Genomic DNA, 22,151 nt, shown 5'->3' on the forward strand with positions numbered 1-22,151 from the left:
CAAAATGATGAGCATATCAGATGAAAATCATATTTGGGTTGTGTGTGCATATATATATATGCACACACACACACACACACACACACACAATTTGAATAAGAAAACCTGACAAAGGAATGAATGTACACAGAGGGTATGCATGAATGCTTATCTTGACTAGACCAAAAGTTGAATGGACTTAATCAAACCACATTACAACTCAGTGAGGACAGACATACAACATCAAAAATTTATTAATTCTGTTTATCCAAAGAGGGATCAAGCTTACTTTAACACAGATGAAAGCAGCTCACAATGTATAACGTAGCTTAAACACAAATATGGATTGAATTCACATTTGCAGTTACTTGAACTGGATGCAAGTCCTCTGCAAACCTCTCCATAACTCTCTCTTAGAAAACTGTGGGCTTGTTTACCTTGCTGCCATTTGCAACATTTAGCTGAAATTCACTCTTCTCTTGCACACCTATGGTCCACCTCAGTGGCAGGACGGCATCCAGATATACTAATAAACAGATGCCACCATAAAAGTACATACAATTAGGGTATCCAGGGAAATATAAATGCAAAGGACTAAAAAGGGCTTTCAAACGCCAAAAATACTCACCAGAACCCACAATGAAACTTAGCATTTAATTAATATGCAGAGATTAGTACAGCTCTGATGAATGTCATTAGTCTGAATCTGCTGCTTTTACAGAGAAGAGATGTTTGCAACTACTTGAAGTCTAATACTTCTTTAAACAAAAGGAGGAAAAGGATAATTGTGAAAAGATTTAACTTGAAAGGTTTTGTGTGTCAAAGTGCTCAAGCCTTGCATTTTATAATAAAGCTCAACATTCATATCTCTGAAAAATTTACAAAAAAACGGAACAAAATGTGTATTTTCTGGAACTATTTATACACCCAAGAAGTTGTAATGCTTTCTGCATTAGAGTAAAAATTGTAATGATTAGTTGTAATGATTAGTTAAAAAAATATAAACGATGCAGGCAACCAACCACTGAGTGCTGTATCACACATGGAGACCTGCCAACAAGCCTCCACTCACAGGAGCTGGCGGAAGGCAGCCATAAATCCTTATTACCTGCAAAGCCGCATTTTGCATCTGAAAGGATGAAAATTACTTTTCTCTAAGGAATTACAATTATATGATTATTCTTTGACAGCTGCTACTCCCTGTACACTAAATATGAAAAGCTAAATTTATCCAGTCTTTACTATCAAGATTAAAAGGAGAAGCTGTCTTATTTTTTCTACAGTTGATTCAGAAATCCTTCACAATGATATCCCAACTATTTTCACATTTTTTTTACCTCTAGAATATAGTTCCATCCTTTTTCATTGAAGACATCATCTTGAAAATGCTCCCTATATACTTCTTTGGCTTCCTTGATTTTCTCTTTGGTCACCACTTTACCTGGAGTTTCAGAAACAGATTAAAGCTTAGAAACTTGCAATATTCATCAACTTATAAAATAAATAACAAAAAGGTTCGGGCACAACAAAGTTAACTTTGCCTTCAACAAAGATATGAAGAAAATGTCACATGCAGAATGTTTAAACCAAACTTTACTTTCATTTATTATATAGATTAGAACGCTCAAGAACCCATGAGGGTAAAATACACTTGTGGTTTGCAGGTGACTCAGGAAAAATTTGAGATCATTACTTTTATGATGGTCAAAAACCAGTCAAGAGGTTTAACAGTAGTGCTTTTCCTAAAGGAATGTGTTGATTGTGCAAGTTGGCACACACAGCAAGGACATATCTAGCACAAGGGTTAAGCTATGCCATTCCAGGGAGAATCCCCATGGAGACTTTGCAACCAGCCTTTGACTGACCACTTTGTGATAGGAACCAGCAGACAAACCATGTTATTTGAATAAGCACAGTAACTGCTGTCAGGCCAGTCATCTCCCTTAGAGAACAACCCTCAGTTTGCTAAAGACAAAAGAACCAAAATTATCAAGTGTTTTGATTATAATGGAATTTCAGTCTGTGGTGGAATTGGCAGAGATGTTTATTGGATCAAGACGAAGACATGTAAGACGTATGACTAAAGTTTTCCTTTAAAGCTTGGCAGAAGACAACATGCACTCAGGTCAGAACAGGTGATATCTGTACATAAGGCAAAAAAGATCTTGAACAGCACCAAGGAATTGTCAGATGTTACTCTTAAAATTATTAGTACAAAAACCACTTTCACATGTAGCTACCATACTCAATAATCTAACCCAAGGGCTGTCCAAAATTTAAGAAAAATTAACATTTAATTTAAGGAAATTATTAAAACTATTATTGGTTTACACAGAAAACAAACCAGCAAATACAGAACTGAAGTTAATGTTCAAACTGCATAATGTGTTTTCCATCAAATCTTCTGCTTGTGACTCTATATGCACAGTTTTGGTATCTTTCAATTTGTTTCAATCTTGCCACTGAAGTTGGGACATGAACACATTTTCATTTTGAACACACCATTGGCATAAATAAATATAGTAGAGAGGTGTCTGGATTAAGAAGTCAATACCAATTCATAACGGTGGACAACTTTCTTCATAATCACATAAATAAGATATTATGCATGTCACTACTTGTGGTATATCAGAATAACCTGGAATTGTTTCAACTATAAGACTACAAGCGTGAGAAATAGATATTTAATTAGAGAAAAGGTCTGGAATTTGAGACAGTTACCTTTTAAATATTTATTCAGAATGTACTGCAAGCCATAAAAAACTGTTTCTTCGTATTTCACTTTCTTTAATTTGGAATTTTCAGTCTTCTTTTCACGACATTCAAAGTAGGAATATACTTTGCTTGTGTTAGGTGGATATTGCTTGTAGTGTGTAACCTACATCAAGAAAAAATTCAGTAAGAACTCAAAACATCACTACAAAGCACAAGAGGAATCATATTTGGACGTTAAAGCTTTAAAGTAACTCCCAGCTCTTCTGAACTGTGATTATTTATCCATTCACATTCTACACAAGTATTTAGGGAATTTCCAGGTTTTTAACATCCCTCAATTTTAAGTTCAAAAGACTGTCTTCCCTCTGTTATTCTTTGTTTATTTTTCAAGTCTTCTTCCCCAAGTTAATCTCCCCCTTCCCTGATGATTTCGTTTTGATTAACTGGGAAAGGCATTGGTGAGGATTTCAAGAGCAGCACTGAACACCAATGTGCCAGGTCAATTTTTGTTCTACCACACTTTGGCCAAGCCTAATAGCTACAGGAAGCACAAGATTCCATGCCACTACCAAATACCTGCTTGTATTTGATTGAAGTTTTGAAGGCCACCATCCCACAGCTCAGATAAAAGCCACCCAGACTGAAGAAGGCATTGGCAATGGCCTTTACACCCAAGTGTCCCATTCCCCATGAGCAGAATGGGTCTCTCAAGCCCTGGTTACAGCAAAACCAGCTCACAAACCTCTTACTGTCAGTAATGCTGCTAAAATCTACCTGAGATTTGTACCTCCCTACAAAGTTTGCTAGACAGACTTTTTTTCCAAATTTGAAGAAATTTACATTCAACGCAAAGGAAGCATGAGAAGTTGCTGCCTGTGTTACATGAAAATTGGTCATAAAACACAAAATGTTATACTGATTTCAACTATTACAGCTTTTCAGAATTCCTGATAGCAAAACCTACCCAGAAATTTACTTTGAGCAGTAACAGCATTTGAAACAAGTACACTCTAAACACTTAAAACCTTAAACCTACAAAATTTCATCTCCTAATGTGTAAAAAGCAAACTCCATGCAAAATCCTTAATTCCATATTAAACAAAAAGAATACACCATGACAGAATCTCCGTACTATCGATGTTTAAATTACAGAATATACAAATCAAGATAAGGCATCCTCAAAGTTGAAGGTATCAAGAGTTTTCTTAAATTATGATGAGAAGTCTCTGAACAAGTCTGTACATTCCATATCGAAAAACTGTTCCTACAGCTGAGAAAGAAACATCATACATCAGAAAAAAACTCAAATGGTGTGAAACTCATGTCTGAATTTTTTTTCAAACTCCCATATAGGTTAGAGCATGGATTCATTATACATTTCTTGCTGTTACTTACTCCAAGTAACCCCTAACATTTCTGTTTCTAATACCACAAAGAGTTGGAAAAGGGATAGTTTTACCACTTCTCCATTCTTGTCCTGATTTTTTAAATATATCCCTGAGATTCTCAAAGAAAAATATCTGAAGGTTGCCTTACCTGCATTCCTAAAAGTCTACATTAAAGGATTTTAAAATGACAGTTTTCCTTCTCCTCTAAAATGTCATTTAAATTTAGTATTTCACTCAGTTTGGACAGTGAACCACTCAATTGAATTTTTTGGTTCTCCTATACCAGCACAAGGCTGTAATGGTTGTGTTTCTGATGGTGCAAGGAAACATTCAAGAAAGGTCAATTTAAAGATCATCCTATTGTCTTTGCTTGCATGATGTTTACAAGGCCCATCAAATCAAACCCAAGCTTGTCATTGCACGTTTTCAGCCCTGACTTCAAACAAAGCATGGCACTACAGGCATTTAATGGAGCACAAACCCATTCTGTTACAATTCCACAGCCACTCAAAAGCAGGATGCTTAAGAGTAGCAATGTTAGACCCAAAGACAAAACCTGGCTTTTAGATTTAGTTCTAGCTAATAATAAATGTCTTGCTTCACGAATTGTAACATGTTCTTTCCTAGCTCTATGCAGAATTCGAAGAAGTACATCTCACTGCCAGCTCACAGAAAACTCTCTGCATATCATCACATTTAAAGGAAAAAAACCCTGTAAAAAAGAAAAAACACACACACACACCATCCTCTCTTCTTTACTATGGAGCAGACAAAAATAGGCTCCATTTGACAAGTCTTTTTAACTAGTGGTATATGAACACACAGATATACAAACCCTTTACAAAAAATTGTAATAAATACACTCAAAGAAAAAGATCCTGTAACAAATCCTTAGAATGCCCAGACACTATAAAGACACAGAGAGTGGGAACTCCTTCCTTCCCACTGGTGCCACCAAGGTAAATTCCAGCAACTTTATGAAAAATTTTGCTTTGTTTTACAACTGGGACAGAACTTTTCAGTTTGTGATTTCAGAGTAAAGGCTCAACACAGAGCCCAGCAGCTGCAACTGTACGCAGACGTCCCAAGACCAATTCTCCAAGTGAGTATCTCAATTCCTTGTGGCGAGCTCAAGAGCAAACCAAAGCAATGCTGCTGTTCTCACCACAACAGTTCAAACCAAACAATGAAAACTGTACCTGCACAAAATAGGATACTCCGGTTTCTTTTTAAAAGTTTAATTATACAACTAACCAACTACAGGTAAGTTACTATATTATAATAAAAATGTATGAATATGTCTTCAGCTCACATCTTGAAAATATACTCGACTTTGGCAGTTCAAAGGCATCTCCTCCCGCTATGTGTTTCTCTCTGTCAAAATGGTTACAGGCCCAAATTCGCTCAGGGTGCACAGTGCACCCACTGAGTTGGTGTCACCGTTTCTTACTGCATTTAAGTACATTTCTTTAGGAACTTCCTATTCTAGCTCTGCTTTGAAGCATGATCACAAAGCACAGTGCTCTGGCTACAAACCAAAACCTAAGAGCTGAAATCAGGCTGAAATGCTAACAGATTTATCATTTATACAGCATACCTGGGGACACAGCTCCTCCTGACTTACCTTGCTGACAGTTTCAACCTAAAAAAACCTCACTCAAGTTTCTCAAACATTGCATCACAGGTTTAGCTATCTTTTCTGAGGTATGATTAGATCTTAACCTGAAAATACATACTAACTAGTGTCCATAAAATAGCTACTTCTAGGGATTCAAACCTATATGAAAATTTTGTGTTTGACAGAAATTTCAATTTATTGATTTAATTGCTTTAAGTACTTGAAGGAGATAAGGAACTAACTTTGCAAGTCACATGCATAGTATTCAATTATAGTCTTCACACATTAAAATCTATTTAAACAGTGAAAATACACATCCCTGGCAATTAAAATATTTACATCTGTGCAAACCTTACATCTGTAATTTTAAAGATACTTTTGACATTCCACAAAACTGTTAGTTTTATCTACAAAGCTGAGACATCCTTCTAAATATTACTCAATATTTAAAAGCACAATCACAATCTTAAAAGTACCACACTTAGAAATCACTGGTTATTTGAAAGGGCTTATAAAAAAGATGTAGACACACTTTTTAGCAGGGCCTGTAGCAACAAGACAAGGAGTGATGGTTTTAAACAAAAGGAGAGTAGATTCAGACTAGATATATTAATTTTCTTTAATGACGAAGATAGTGAAACACTGGAGCAGGCTGCCCAGAGAGGTGATAAATGACCCATCCCTGGAAACACCCAAGATCAAGCTGGATGGGGCTCTGACCAAACTGATCTAGTTGAAGATGCCCTTGCTCACTGCAGAGGGGCTGGACTAGACGGCTTTTGAAGGTCCCTTTCAACCCAAACTACTCTTTGATTCTATGTTGTACAGGTGTGAGAGAAGTTAAACACAAGACTCACAGCCCCTGCTGATTTATCTGGCCATCCATTTTGCTCCCAAGCCCTCAGAGAGGGCACCACACTTATCAGGAATATCTGCCCACATAATGTCACAGCAGCTTATTGTATTAGCTGTCACTTCTAGGCTCCTACGACATGGGGAAATAATACCCATCTGCCATACCGGTGGTCAGGAGGTTTGGCATGTAGTGAAATGCTTGGTGGTAAAAAACAGTGTGAAAGAAGATCAAGGTCTAGGAGTGGGAACAGGTCACAGATGACACAAAGAATGCCATTGAAAACAAAACAGAGCAACAAGAAAAAACCCGACACAATGCTATAAGGCACTTGGATGATGAAAACTATGCTTAAAATAATGCCTCTTGTTGATCTTTCCTTCTTGACAGCTGAAGACTTGCATCCTTCTGTATCCTGAAGGAAAGTAGAAAGAACAACCAGAGGAAATGTACAATATTTGAAATTAAATTTTATGTGACTTAGACACTGACACATTATTGATAACTGTGCTTTCAGTTAGGGGATGACAGAAGCAGGACTTGTACAGACAAGCTCTTGATAAGTAGGAGTGACTATAAAGTCAATTGGAAACTCCTTCTCTTCAGGAAGAAAAAACCCCTAACCAACAAACAGAAATGCAAACAAAAGCCTCTCCTGGGATTAAGAGACCCTTACAAGAAAGCAACTCTCCCAAGTATCTTCAAAGGCCTTTTGATGTTTAGTTCAAAGGCTCAGGTTTAGGTTTAGTCTATAAAACATATGACAAACATCCTTGGAACTACTACCTACAAGATTATGTACTATGACTGAAATAGAGCACTTTTATTCCAGTTGTGATAGCTCCTTATTAAATTTAATGCAAATAAAGGCATATTCTGAACTAAGAATACTTCCACAAGGACTACATCCATTTAAGTAAATCAAGTATTTTGAGGAAGAAAGAATGAAGCACAAATTGCATTAAGATCATCTATCAAAAAAAACACCCCAAACATTAAGAGTTGAATTTTAAGAAAAAGGAATTAATGGGTATTCATCATAAAATAGGGATGACTGAGGTAAAAACCACTTTTTTCTAAGCTAGATGAGAAGATTTTTGACATAAAAATATAAATATTCTTATAGTCTACAAGCTTTGTTGTACAAGATATTGCAATGAACTTTAAAGTTATTTAAGCCTATATAATTCAACCATTTGAAAACACGGGAAAAACAGATGGGACATGAGAAGTCAGGTGTGGCCAAAATCTCCATCAGTAATTCCTGATACTCGCATAGGTCAGATGCCAACATGAACCACCAGAACTTCCACTCTCTACAGTGAAAAAAGCAAACCCACAAACATTTACCCAGCAGGATCTTGCCTGTACTGTAACTCTCATGTGATTAAGATGATGCCAGTTCAAGTAAGACAGTATTTGAAATTTCTGGAGCTATTTTGAAAAATCCCTAGTACAAAATGGGTACAGAACAACCTGGTCACCGATCCCACAGTGCCACACAGCCACAGCCACGAAGAGTCAGGGACAGGTGGCAGGTAAGCCAGAAACAGCACAGCCTGGGCCCCTGTAGGTCTGCAGCACAAGTGCTTGAAGCACTGGTTTGGTCACTCTACTCCAAGCCTTGATCAGCAAGATATACTCAGGGGATCCTCACTCCCCAGTACACCTTACTGAGTTAGACAATTTTAATGAAGTGGTACTGCTGGTATTTACACTGGGAAGACTTCTTCAAAGCACCCCAAAACCTCTATGAATTGTGGTATTACATATTATTTGCGAACATTGTGGAAAGAGGTCATGGTATGAAATACTGCTTTACCTAAACCTTTTGGAGATTTAGCCAAGGGAGCAGCTAAAAGCAAAGTTTGCCAACAACCTACATGGAAAACAATATTATTAGCAACACTAAGGAGATGAACCAGGACTTAGGAGCAAAGGGACTGCTCTATCAGATACACCTCACTGAGATAACTAACAGCAGTTAAAAGGCATTGTGACCCTCTTCAGAAAAAAACTCAACACAACTGTGACTAACAGTTATATTAAACAGGGATGCTTTGGTAGCATTAAAAGCAATCATTGGGAGGAATGCACACCACAACAGTGGAAATAAAAACCAAACCAAAGGCTAGTATGGTTAAATGATAAGTTTATTTAAACAAGAGAGGAAATGTCAGAAGAATCAATCTTTAATAACTCAAGAGAAAGGGCATCGAACAACAGCAGGTAAAGAGCAAGACATTTTTAAGTGAGTTTAAAAAAAATAAAAATCTATCACTATTATATATATTTTATATATATAATCACTATATATATATTATATATAATCACTATTTTGATTATACGTGCTTCAGATTAACATAGGAAAAAAAAGCCCTAGGGAGACTCTAGACCCCTTATTAAAATGCATAAGATTGAGACAATGTTTAAGAATCAAAGTGAGAATATTGGGAGATATCTGCTTTTATGAGATGAGAGAGATAAACTAATGAAGGTTATGACTGAATGATGACCTTGTACCACTTCTAATGTCTCTGTATTTGATTTTTATTCTCATATTCTTTCTATATGCATTGAAAAATAAGAGGATCAGAGGCAAGAAAAAAAGAAGTTAAGAGATCAGTCAGTACTATGAAAAACAAGGAAATCATATGCAAGCAACTGAATTCCTATGGAAGCTGCACATTATCAGTTGAGATGCTACATATTACCAGGTCCACATTCATTTAAAACACAAGATCAAGTGTAAGCACTAGAACTGAATGTAGAAAATACAATGCTTAAAAACAGCTACATTTTGCAATAGATTACTTTACAACTAAACATTTTCATGGTTTTTGTTGTGGTTTAACCCCAAGTGGGAACCAAGCCCCGATTGCCACTCACTCACTCTTCCCACTGGGATATGGGAGAGAATCACAAAGGTAAAAGTGGAAAACCCATGGATAAAGACCGTTTAACAGGGAAAGCAAAACTTCTCTGCACATAAGCAAAGCATAACAGGGAAATCATTCATCACTTCCCATGGGCAGGCAGGTGTTCAGGCATTCCCAGAAAAGCAGGGCTCCAGCCCATAGAGCAGTTACTGGGGAAAACAAATGCCACTATTCCAAATGTTCCCTCCTTTCCTCCTTCTTCCCCCAGCTTTATACGCTAAGCATGATGTCATGTGGTATGGAATATCCCTTGGGTCAGCTATCCTGGTGTCCCCTCCTACCTCCTTGTGCACCCCCAGTCTCCTTGCTGCTGGGATGGTGTGTGCGGCAGAAAAAGGCCTTGACCTTGTGCAAGTACTGCTCAGCAAAATCAAAAATATCCCTGAATTACCAGCATTGTTTTCAGCACAAATCCAAAACACAGCCTCATACCACCTACTAGGAAGAAAATTTAACTCTACCTCAGTCAAAACCAGGAGTTTTACATCCAAGATTATCATAAAAGTGATGACAAAATGCCTTATGTTTACTGTTTACACATTTGTGACTAGTCAGCTGTACTACTGCACATGCTGCTGTAAGTTTCCTGCTCCTTAATGAAAAAAGAAAAACATTTACCTTTCCAACAATGAAAGCTGCAATGATTCTAGAAGGGGTTGCTTCTCATAAATTTCAACATTGTCTGAATACCGTACAGTTGCAGTGCTCCTTTCGAGTGATGATGTCTTGGGGTTTGTAACACGACCATGTGACTGCAAATCAAAACTTGGAAGATAATGAATGTAGAAAGCATGAGGCTTGCGTCTTACAAGGAGTGTCGAGCCAAAAGTTTCAGATGCTTTTCCACTGGCAGAATTACAGGAGATAAGAGAACGCATTCACACTCCCACCACAAGGTTTTAATTAAGGAAAAAAAAAAATACATGGGCTCCCATAAAGAATATTTTGCAGTCACTAAGTACTAGTCAAAACCAGTAGGCTAAAGAGTACTCATGTCTCTTCCTCACATACCTCTATCCTTCTAAATAAAGAATATACAGGCTGTCAGAGCCTAGAATAAACACACACTCACGTGAAGTGCTTCAGAAGTAAGTGCTCTCCTACATCTATGCAGAGTAAAAGAAGTCACTGGAAGTGGCAAATACTTAAAATTCAACATGTAAGGCATACAAAGTTAAAACATATATTTTGGGTTTCCTTGAAGCATCCAGAAAGAAATTAATTCTGAAACAGATCTCATTTACAGTCTAGATAGCGAGTCAGCTCCTCCTAAGAGGTAATTGCATGGCAGCTTATTATAGCTATCAGCTTAATTACGAAACATGCCAAGCAACAGTAATAGATCTCATTGGCAAAAGCAAAATAAGCTATTATTACTCCAGCAAACAAGGTTCAGTCAATAACCTTTTCCCACTTGCAGCTCATGATCCATCCAACCCAGGCCTGGTTCATGCCACTCACAGTTGTCTTCCCACTGAACAAAACAGCTCTGCCAAGCTGATCCTCTCAATACAGTTTCAGACTACTTATATGCTGGAATATTTCTTGCCTGTGCAGAAATAAACAAACATAGGCTAAACAGAGCACTGGGAATCAAAGAGAGAAAATGCAGAGGAGGTGAGTCAACGATGTCAGACCAATGAGGCACTGAGGGGCATGGACCTTTTCACCGGGGAAGGACAGAGAGCGAACAGAACCCTACTGTCACAGAGCGTCAAGACTGCTATAGAGTATTGTATAATCTATATATAGCTAGCTATATATATGTAGCTATAAAAATTGTGTCTTGCTATAGATCCAATACTAAGACATCATGCAGCATGAACAGTGATTTTCAAGGAGCCTGCTGATACCCCCTCTCGCTTGCAGCTTTCTCTCAACAAGGACTTTGACTTCAAATACTTGCCCTTTTCAGTAATACCAAGTCATCAGCAGAAAACTTCACTAATAAAAATGCCATTGCTATATTACACATAAAGACAATGAAGTTCCCCAGATGACACTGCATTGATGAATTTCTTGAGAGTCTCATGATCAGAAGAATTAAAAAGACTGCTGTTACTTATCAGCATGTTGCATACACACCATACCATATGCCCATGCCCAGCCTCTGAGGGGATGGCATATAATTCCCAGCATATAGGAGGAATTATACTTTTGGGGGATTTGTAAAAGCTTAAGAATATGGAACAAAGTACACAGGAAGAAGAATCTAAGTGATGTAAAAACATTCATCTTGTTATTTGGTTTAGAGATAAGCTGTATAATTTGAAGCCCAGCCTCAAAATCCTGGAGCATTGTACAACTGAGTAAGCTCCAACCTATACTGGAAACTTGGTAGTGGAACCTGAGCATATTCACCTACTGGGAACTACTCCTGTCTAGAAATATTCACTTTATTAGCAATCAGCATGATACTCAGCAGTTTTTCAAAAACACTTTTAAGATTTTGAAACTGAATATTTGATAATCTCTATTATTTAAGAGGAAACGTCCTATGATGCACATACAGACAGGAAAATAGTGTAGAAGGAGGGGAGGCTGGATTGGTTTTCAACAGACAAATCTTTGCCTACCAAATGACTTTGTTTCTGAAATTGTATAGGCACTAAACCAGTAATGAGTTGTCTCTTCACCCCAAATTTCCAACTGCAGCAATAAAGAACTGGGACACTGGAGCTAGTATTCACACTAACAAGTTGTGACAGATATGACCCTGAGATACCACAACCTTTTTCTGATGGACAACTGCCCAAGTTAGGGTTGTATGGCTCAGAATGGTCTGCCAGTATTTTTTCTTTCACGGCTGTTTATTTCTATGTGATTTTTGTCACTAACATTAGTTTGTATGGACTGGCATCTACTGCAATTGGATCACCATGCAAATATCTGAGCTGATCCATGGTTTTTCTCAGTCTAAATGTTATGTACAGACAGTTCTGCACACAAATAGATGCTACAGTTGTGGATACACCAGAACTATCTAAAAAAAACCAACCAAACAAAAACAAACAAAAAAACTCCCCAATCAACTCTCACTTTTATTTTAATTGCTAGTAAGAGTTTTTGGTTATTCCTGTAAAAAGCTTGACATTGCAAACTACCAGATATTTTAGCTCAATTTGACTGAAAGTGCTCTAAGTGTGTTTCATTGATTAGGAAACAACAGTATCATCCAGGGAGAAGATAAGTGGTATTTGCTCATATTACCTAACAAGATAAAAGCAGCTACTTGTTTAAGCATTGTTCAGAGACACTGGAGTTCCAAAGATTTAGAAAAAAGCCTATGGAAAGACAATTTGAATAGCCCTAACAAAGCAATTGAAGGGGGCAACTGTTTTAAATATAACACAAAATGTTCCTAGCTGCTATGGAAAACCTCGTCCAAATTCGGTTTTAAACTGAAAAAAAAAAAAAAAATCACCTCAGGCCTTTATTTGACCTCATTAAGATTTCTACCATTCCTGGAATGTTTCCAGGTCATCTATACTATGAAACACCAAACAAAACACGAGTAAACTGGTTTTACGTCACTCCAATGCACCGCACTACCAGCAATCCTTAAGCACACCCAGAGAATTTAGAAAAAGTAGTGTGCAAATTAGATTTAAAGTAGATACTGTTTAAACCCAGGCCTGCAGCATTTAATGTGATTAGTCTCAGACACGGAAAAAAGTGTATCTTCCATATCTGAATAAGTTAGATAACCAACACTTAAACCTAGTTCATAAAGAGCACTGTAGCCAGATTACACCCTGCATAGAAGCAGCTTTACAAGCCCTCAGTCACAACGTCAGGGTGCCTTGATTGAGCTGCTCCAAGATTTACAAGAATCTTCCCACCTTCCAAAACTCCCTTCCACAAACAGCAACAAGAACTGATAACTTTCTTTAGTCTTTATGTAACCTATAGTAATAATAATGAAATAATAATAGTAATAATAATATCACAAGTCAGAAACTGGAGGTTTGTACTTTGGTAGTTACTCAGTAACAAGACCTGGTCACAACACGGGTTTTGCTTTTCCAACTTCTCTGTCCAGAAGTACCCTCATCCCTAATACTCATCCCAGCAGCCCAATGCTCCAAGAGCTAAGACACAACGAATGCTTTACAACGATAACCAGGACTGTTACTCTAGTTTTGTTTAGGCCACCAAAAACCCCGTCGACATTGCAATGCAGCTCCTGAAGGAACTGACTCTTCCAGCCTAGGAGAGGCCGGGCACACGTGTCCAGCCGGGCCGTGGGGAGTCCCACGCTGGCTCTGCCCAGGATCCGGAGGCTGAACGTTTACACGGGCGCGACGGGGCAGCACTTCTGCCCGGGCACACTGCCTGCGAGGCACGCCAGGAGCTGCCGGGTCAGGAACCAGCGGGTCGGAGCGCGGACAGGGCACCTGCACTTTGCCACTGCCGTCAGCAGCACTATTTCCAAGAAACGAAGGGAGGGCCGTGCGGTGCGACTCTCGCCTCTGAACCCTGCCTAGCGAATGTGGCACCGCAGGGGCTGGGAGCTAAGCACAGGGCTAGCAAACACGTATTTTGCGCCAGCCGGTTCCCGGAGCGCGCTGCATCACCGCCAGGCACACAACCGCAGGCAAAGCGGCGCGAGTGGAGCAAAGCGGGAGGGAGAAGGAGCGATTGCTCCGCGGCAGCGACATGCGCGCCCTCTCCGACCCCGGCCAGGGCGGGGGGCGGACGATGCTCGGGGCCAGGCGGCCCCCGCCTCCCGCGTGCCCGCCATGGCCGCCCCCCGCCCAGAGGTGGCGGGATGGCGGCGCCCACCCCGCCCGCTTTCACTTTCTTTTCTGGCCCCGCCGCCCGTCACCCCCGGCTGCGCGACCCCGGGCACTCCGCGGGGAGCGGCTCGGGGCTGCCGGGGGCGAACGGGGCAGCCCCGGCCGGGCCTCCGCCGTCCCCCCGGCACGGACCGGGTGAGGCCGGGTACCCTCCCTGGCGCCCCGGAGGGTCTCCCAGCCCCGGCCATGCAGGCAGGGGGCCGGTGGTGGCAGGGGCGGCCTGGCTCGCCGCCCCGCGGATGGCGCTCCCCGGCGGGTCCGGTGGCCGCAGAGGTGACCCCCTCTCTCCCGCCCGACTGTCCGTGCCCACCTTGTAGGAGTCTGTGGCGAGGAGGATGTTGAATTCGGTCCCCGCCGAAGCGCACTCCATGTCGCCGAGCCCCGTGAGGCGCCGCCGCCCGCACGGACAGGACCGGGCTGCGCCGCCACCGCCGGCGCTCGGAGCGGGGGGAGCGCGGAGAGAGGGGGCGGGGCGGAAACACGGGATCGCGGCCCGGGCGGGCGCGCGCGGGAACACTGATTGGCTGCGCCGCCCTGCCGCCGAGGGCGGTGCCGTGACGTCACCGCGCGGAGGGCAGCGGCCGGGGCGCCGGAGGGCTCTGATTGGTCCCGCTGGCGGTCGGTGCAGGGGGAGGGGCGGGCGGGGAGCGTCCCGCGCCGCACGTTCTCTTTCATTGGGGTCTGGGCGGGGCCGGCTCGGTGACGTCACCGCGCGACTCGCGAGCGCCCTCTGGTTCGGCCGGCGGCTCGCGCTCGGCTGAACGGACGGCGGGGCCGCGGCGGGCGGAGCGGCGTGCGCGTGCGCGGGGGGGCCCGGTTTCGGTTCTCGGCAGCCGCCGTTCCGGGAAGGGGAAGCACCGGCATCGGCCCCGGCCCCGGCATCGGCACCGGCATCGGCATCGGCACCGGCCCGGCTCCGCGGGGGGACCTCCCCCGCACTCACATCCGCACCCTCGCCCGCACCTGCTGCCGGCCGGGCCGAGCTCCAGGGAAGCCGCTGCACCTTACGGTGCCTCTTAGCAGGGACTGCGGCTGATGCCCGTATGGGAAGGGACCTCCCGGCCCCCCAGGGCACCCAGATCTCCATCCACCTCCGCTGCCGACGTTCGGCACCCGCTGCCTAGTGGGAGAACATGACACTTTTTGACAGAAAGTACTTCTGAGCCTTCTTTAAAGTTGATGTTGACCAGAGATTACATATAAAGTTACACCTGCTTTCCAAAAGCTTTCTTTTATACTCGTTAAAATTTTTAGTCAAATTCTAATTCGAGTAAATACTTGAGGTTTTGGAATCGTATTTATCTGGTATTCGAATAGGGGAGGAAGGGGAGGCTCGGCTGTCTTTTATCACTCTACCAGCACCTGACCGGGGGGTGTAGCCGGGTGGGGGCCGGGTTCCTCTCCCTGCGAATGGGAGAAGAGTGCACGGCCTCAATCTGCACCTGGGGAGGTGCAGGTCGGGCATGAGGAAGAATTTCTTCCCAGAAGGGGTGGTTCGACATCGGAATGGGCCGCCCAGGGAGGTGCTGGAGTCACCGTTCCTGGAGGAGCTTGAGGAAAGACGATGTGGCACTCAGTGCCATGGTCTGGTTGGCACAGTGGTGTTTGGTCAGAGGTTGGGCTTGATATCTGAGAGGTCTTTTCCAGCCTAATAGATTCTGTGAGTCCGTGAATTGTTCTGAGACGAGAGAACACTCTTTTGGATCAAGTAGCAGATACAGTTCCTGTCACAGCTGTGGCTCATCCACAACTGGAAGATGCTTGTCTCGCTCTCTGCTAATCAGGCACATGGAAAAATAACTATTAACAATGTTACTCTACTGCATTAAAAAAAGGAAAGCTGCTCAATTAACCTTTTCTGTAAAACCACTAGTGAAATAAAACTGACGTTGTTCTTTGATGATATATAAACCCAAAAATTGTGCAACTGCTGTTTATTGATATGATTCAGAAACATTGGGTTTCACCAGTCAGATTTTGATATAAATGTGAATGTCCAAAAAACCTGCAAAGACTAAGGTTAGGAATGAGAGGGTATTTTTGACATTGTTCTGTCTAGATCCTGGTGTATCCATAATATCCCTGTGAGCCACATTAATTTGATTACCCTTGTGAGTCCCTGTGATACCCTCAGCATGCTCTTTCCATGAGAGAAAAGCACCAGTTTTATAGGTATAAATATATATATACCTTGCCCAGGGAGGCTGTGGGGTTTTCCTCGCTGGAGATACTCAGGAACCATCCAGTCACAATCCTGTGCCATGTGCTCTAGGCTCACCCTGCCTGAACAGGGAGGTTGGACCAGACACCTGCTCTGCTCCCTTCCATCTCTACCTATTCTGGAAAACTACTTTCATTCGTTTTCTCAGGAGGGAAAGCGTTTCCCTAGAACAGGAAAAGGTCTGTGAAGACGTTGGAAACATTAGGAGACTCTATCTATGAGGAGTTTGCCAGCTTGTTTGAGTGCTGTTTTTCAACAAAACCTGCAAATAGCAATGGTAATTGCTGTTATTGCTATTATCCACCATGAACTTGCAACTAACTCTTGTCTAAGATTTTCTACTTGCTTTTGTTCAGTCTCATGGACCCAAAGCTATCTTTTTACCTTAACTTCCCCATCAGAGCAAAAAAATTTGAATTTTCAATTTTCTTTCTAAGGTTTCTTTGTTGCTCTTCCTCCTTTTATCTCTGTCTTGTTTGTTGCTGCATAGACAACCCAGTCTGCTCTCTTCCACTGACAAAATTTGTCTAAAAGTGCTTTCTAGTTTAGAAAGCTACTCTAATTTTTCACATCCCCCTTAAATAAAAAAAAAATAAAAATTCTGAAATTGTCTGGACTTAACTCTTCCTTAGTTCGTTCTGAGGAGTCCTTTTGTGGAGTGTCCCATCAATGTGACAACACAGTCATGGGATAATTTGAAATTATCTATATATGCAAATATCCCATGTCACAAAACTTTCTTCTGTGGTGTCACATCAGGATTTTGCCCCTTAACACATCCTTTATCTGTGTTATCTGTCCTTTTTCATGGTGAAATTCCTCTGCTGCAAGGGATAAAGCTTAATTTTTTTCTTTTTAATTCTGCTGTCATATAAAGCTGATTAGTAAAAAAAAAAGTTATTTTATCAATTCAGTCTTTTATCTAAACCTTAGCAAGAAATTAGAAAAGTCAGAACAATACTACAGGGTTTGTTGTGGTTTTGGTTTTTTTAAATGACATTTCTCACTACAGAATTCTGCTGATATATCTTCAAGCCTTCAGTAGAATAATTAATGATGATTTGCTCAGACAGAATTTTTGTCAGCATCTTGCTCCCCCTCCTGCTGGCTCTTTCTGGTATCTTACATTGTGCCAGAGCTTGAATAATGATTTAATTTAGCTCATATGAATGTATCTTAAGCTATATCTATAATGAAATATTGTAAATTTAGAGCATTTCAGAGTATTAATAGAAAATGGTACTATGCTAAACAGAACTATGTTAAATCACTATTGGCTGGTGAGGAGAACATATTTTAAGTTTGGAAAAAATTATGTACAACTCTTGCAGCAGTAGATGGTGGGAGTACTGTTACAATGTTGAAAGAGAAATAATCCTGGGAAATGAAAATACTTGATTTCTCTGCTGTATCTGTCCTCTATTATCTGCAAAACTGACTTTGGACTGTTCAACTAGCTTGTTGAAATCAGGATTTGTAATGTATATGGGGCTTAACTTCTCCCTCCAGAAGGAACAACACCAAGAAATAGTGTTCTTCAATTTATATGCAAGATCAGCTAAATTGTTTTGGATACCACTTGCCTACAGACAGAGTTGGGGTTCTTCAACAATTTTCCTTTGGCATGTGAGAGATTTTTAGATGTACCTGTTTAGGTCTTTTTAATAAACAAAGGTCTAACAGTAGCTTTAATAAATTCATGTTAATCCAGGGTCATATTTTGTTCCCTGGGGATTTCTGATAATGAATTATATTCTGTGTAGCAGAATTGTGCACTCAGCATTTTATGATTATAAAGCCCATAATGTGGTCTCCTGCTGTATCTGGAGGAAAACTGTCCTGTAAATATATTCTCAGGTTGATGTCTTTGGAAGTATGCAAGGACAGTCAAGATGGATATTACACTATATCTTCAATCACTACTGCAACACTTGATATTTATTTAATCTGTCTGTGAGAGTCCTGTCACCACTGCTGTGACTGGAATTTCTGCACACACCATGATTATGTACAGGGCAAGAATTTTCCTCTTTAGTGTTTCTGGCTCTTTTGGTTGTTACTTCTGAGCCTGAACAAGTCCCCTGTGCTCCCTTTATCTGGGTGGTAATTCCAAGGCATATTGACACATTGAATGTCAACATTGTTTCTTAATACAGTCATTTTCTTTTCAGATATGCTGGCAAAAGGGCGGGATTTTAAATGTGCTTCTTTGTGCTTTAGGTACTTGTGGTGGTGTTTAAGCTTACAATTTTTGCAGCAGGTCCATTGGTGCCTGATGGCACTTGGATTGGTAGCCTTCCAGACATGCTGTGAGACTTCTTGCCTTGACTTTTGGAAGAGTTGAATTTCAGATTATGGTAATGGCTTTGTATCACACCACATAAATTGTTATTTATTGGTATGGTTGCATAACCATTACTGAGGTGTTTGCATGTTCTTCAGAGAGTAACAGAAGTTCAGCCACTTCATTGCTCAGAGTATTGTAAAGCTGAGATAGCTTGAAATTGCTGTCACACAGATGGGTGAAATGACACAGGACACCCTGAAAATTACTATTACAAAAATGCCTTACTTGTTCTGAGTTGGCACTGGGGATCCAGCACAGTTTACCACTTCTGGCTGTGTCCTGAGATGCCTCTACTGAGAGCCACTCAGGTGGACCTGCTGTCTCTTTTTTCCATGCTGAGGTCTCCTCATGAGCTGGGTGACAAATAAATGTTGCTCATGGGTATTTGAGTGCATCTGTCTAGCATCAGCTTGGATCAAGAAACACCCTCCTGAGCAGGAACCTGCTGAATCTAATGCAGCTTTATAAAGTTAAAGGTACAAGTCTTGCATTTCTGGGTTTTCTTTGTTTTGTACTGTGGTTGAGATATGCAATTGTATGGAGATGGCTTGGGTTGGTAAAGCTGGTTCTTTATGTCCCAGGTCATATAAAAATGGCAAAGCTGCTTCCTGAACTGACACCAAACACTGTGTAATGTTGTTTGTGCAGCACTGTGCTGAGCCAATAAACTTTGTAATAGTAACCTCTGAGCTATACTGAGTGTGCCCCTGGCACAATTAATGTGCAACTAAAATAAGCCTCTGCAGCTGGTCAAATGATGGCTGTGGAGTGTGGCATGCAGTGCAGGAAGGGAGCTGACAGGAATATTAGACTCAGTCACCTGTACTTTGTCCACACACCGAGATTCCCAAACATCCAAACAACTGAGTTTCTTTTCCTTTTGAATCAAATCAGCACAAAGCATTTTCTCTGCCTCTCAAACCAACTATCCTCCACTTAATTACAGTGATGAGTATCAGCTTGGTCAAATAAAGTAGAGTTCGTCATAATGAATGCCTCTGGCTTTTCTAAGAAAAAGAATGAAATATTTCCAATACATTTATTTCAGAATTCAGATATATTTCTAAATTGTTTCTTCAGCAGTGTTTGGCCAATGCAGAATTTGTGATGTTCTGTCATAGTGTGAAGATTTTACTGCTGTTCATCTAGAGTTATGTTTATCATTTAATCAGTGTTTACCGCTCTGGAGTAAATGCTGACTCCTCGGGAGCTGAGACTGTTTCTAGTTATGTGTTTATCACCTGATGTGTGGGCTGATTCCAACGAGAGCCCCTGCACTAACACAGTGTCTGCAGGGCATAATTGAGCTTTGTGTGTTGGAGGGATCAGAGACCTGGAGCTAAACTGATTGACTTCTGTTTTGTATTTCACAACACACAGTGTGTATTCAGACATGAGAGACAGATACACACTTGTGTGTCCAGGTGAAAATACAAGGTTGACAACACTTTTGCAGCACATGTAAAGTTCAACCAAGCTGCCACAGTTATGTCTGAGGATCAAATGCCACCTGTCCAGTTTAGAAATACAGAAGATGACTTTCTGATGATTCAGATCTCCATTTTCATTCTAGCAAGCTGAAGGTTCTATTTTCTTCATTTGATTTGTGCCTTCTGTGAAGAAAAAAACCAAAAAAACACAAAAAACCAGAACTCCCTAGAAACACCAATTACCCAGAGTTTCTTTTTATGATGAGTAGACAGCATGAAAGATTATACATATTTACTGATTGCTCAGTTTCTGTAATATTCATCCTGGCTTTGCAGGAAAGCAAAAAAAGATAAATCAACACATTTGTAAAATGCAGTAGAGGGACAGAGTGGGCATTTTGCTACAACCCCTGTTAGAGACAGTTTCACAGTTTAGGACATCAGCCACTGTCCTGCCATGAACTTCAGCCTTGAACTGTTTTTTTCTCTGGGCTTGTGTTAACATGCTCAAACACTTTCTAGTTCAGCCTGATCCTGTAAAATGCAGTGGTATTTCAGTAAGCTGCTACGGACTATAGTATGCTCAGGATCTTGTGCACTGTGTCTTTAAAGAGATGAGCAGGAAGAAACTGAGTAATTTATTTATGCTCACTCAAAGATTTGTATGGAGGGCAAGCTCTACTATACAGTGTTCTGGCAAAAAAATATCACAAGGTTATAAAATTAATTGCACTATAAGTTTAAAGAAATGTGACTTTCCCCCCCCCCCCCAGCATCCTTTCTAAAAGGGAGCTGTGAGGTTTATCAGGGAAATACCTTGCTCCTGTTGTTCCCGAGGAGAGTGAAAACAAATTGATAGGGATTGGACAGAGCCCCAAGCGTTGTCCATTCTCATAACAGTGCATCCCAGATTACAGTTTGACCAAGAGACAAATCTTGACCATTTCAGTCAACAAGGGTGTTTGTAATGTGGCTGGGTCTGTGATGCTGCATAAGGATGCAGTGCTGTTCTGCTAAGTCATCCCAACTGCAGGTGAGGAATCCCAGCACACAGATGCAGGATCATTTCTGCTCCTTCAGAGCTGGTGCATGCAAATTGCTGCTGGACTGAGCCATTCCTTTGGCTCCTTCTGTGCAGAGGTTGAAATACAACTGTCTAGGAGAACACCTTTAAAAACAGGGATGTCCTCATGGAAATTTGTAGGCTTGTATTTTGTTGCTTCTTAAGGTAAAAATGGAGGGAAAAGATTTGTCTTTAGAACATTAGCCTAAGCTGATAACAGGTAAAAAACTGCCTTGGGTGCTTAAATTTAGGATGTTAGTAGTCTATTTAATTGAGCAGGATTAAAATTGGCATGTTTGGTGAGTAATTGCAAAAATTATGAAATTGTGTCTAAGTAAACTCATTTGCAGAACTGGAAGTCTTTGATGTCTCAAACATAAACAATCTCTGAAAAAAGTTGCTTAAACTTGTTTTTGTTAAAGCGGTCTTACACAATATTTGCACTGCACAGGTCACTGTGGTTCCCAAGATCTCTGGACTGATCTACATGAAATGCAGAGTCACTGGAACAGTGGACACTGTAAGGACCTGCAATCCTTGCAGTGTAGATGAGATGTAGGTTTCTTCTTGGTCCTGTTGCAGACCCAGCCCCCCTCAATGCTCAGGGTACATCCAGTGGGGTGGCAGCAGCCCCAGTCACCGGGGCTGGGGCTGGGGTGGGAGCCCCTGCACCGCCCTTTGCTCTGGGGCTGCTGCTTAAACACGTGGGCAATTTTCTGCTCCCGCTGTCCACATGGGAAAAGATTGCAGCTGCATTTTGTGAAGAGCTTAATCCCATTAGTGTGCAAGGAGCATGGCC

At 41.3% G+C, this 22,151-nt stretch overlaps 1 protein-coding gene across 2 annotated transcripts in view; it reads right to left on the reverse strand.

Annotated features, from left to right (window-relative positions):
• The window catches only part of NAMPT (nicotinamide phosphoribosyltransferase), a 30,870-nt gene extending 16,116 nt beyond the window's left edge, over window positions 1–14,754 (reverse strand). The window contains exons 1-3 of one of the 2 annotated variants that reach the window (XM_015628423.3): window positions 14,602–14,754; window positions 2,701–2,857; window positions 1,317–1,420 (exon numbers count right to left, since the gene is read on the reverse strand). In XM_015628423.3, coding sequence (XP_015483909.1) covers window positions 1,317–1,420; window positions 2,701–2,857; window positions 14,602–14,661 — 321 coding nt within the window. In that variant the 5' untranslated portion in view covers window positions 14,662–14,754. The remainder of the gene's footprint in view (window positions 1–1,316; window positions 1,421–2,700; window positions 2,858–14,601) is intronic. The other variant, XM_015628424.3, reaches the window with a different exon arrangement.
• Between the last annotated feature and the right edge of the window lie 7,397 nt (window positions 14,755–22,151).

Source organism: Parus major, chromosome 1A, assembly GCF_001522545.3.
Source record: "Parus major isolate Abel chromosome 1A, Parus_major1.1, whole genome shotgun sequence".
Lineage (NCBI taxonomy): Eukaryota > Metazoa > Chordata > Aves > Passeriformes > Paridae > Parus > Parus major.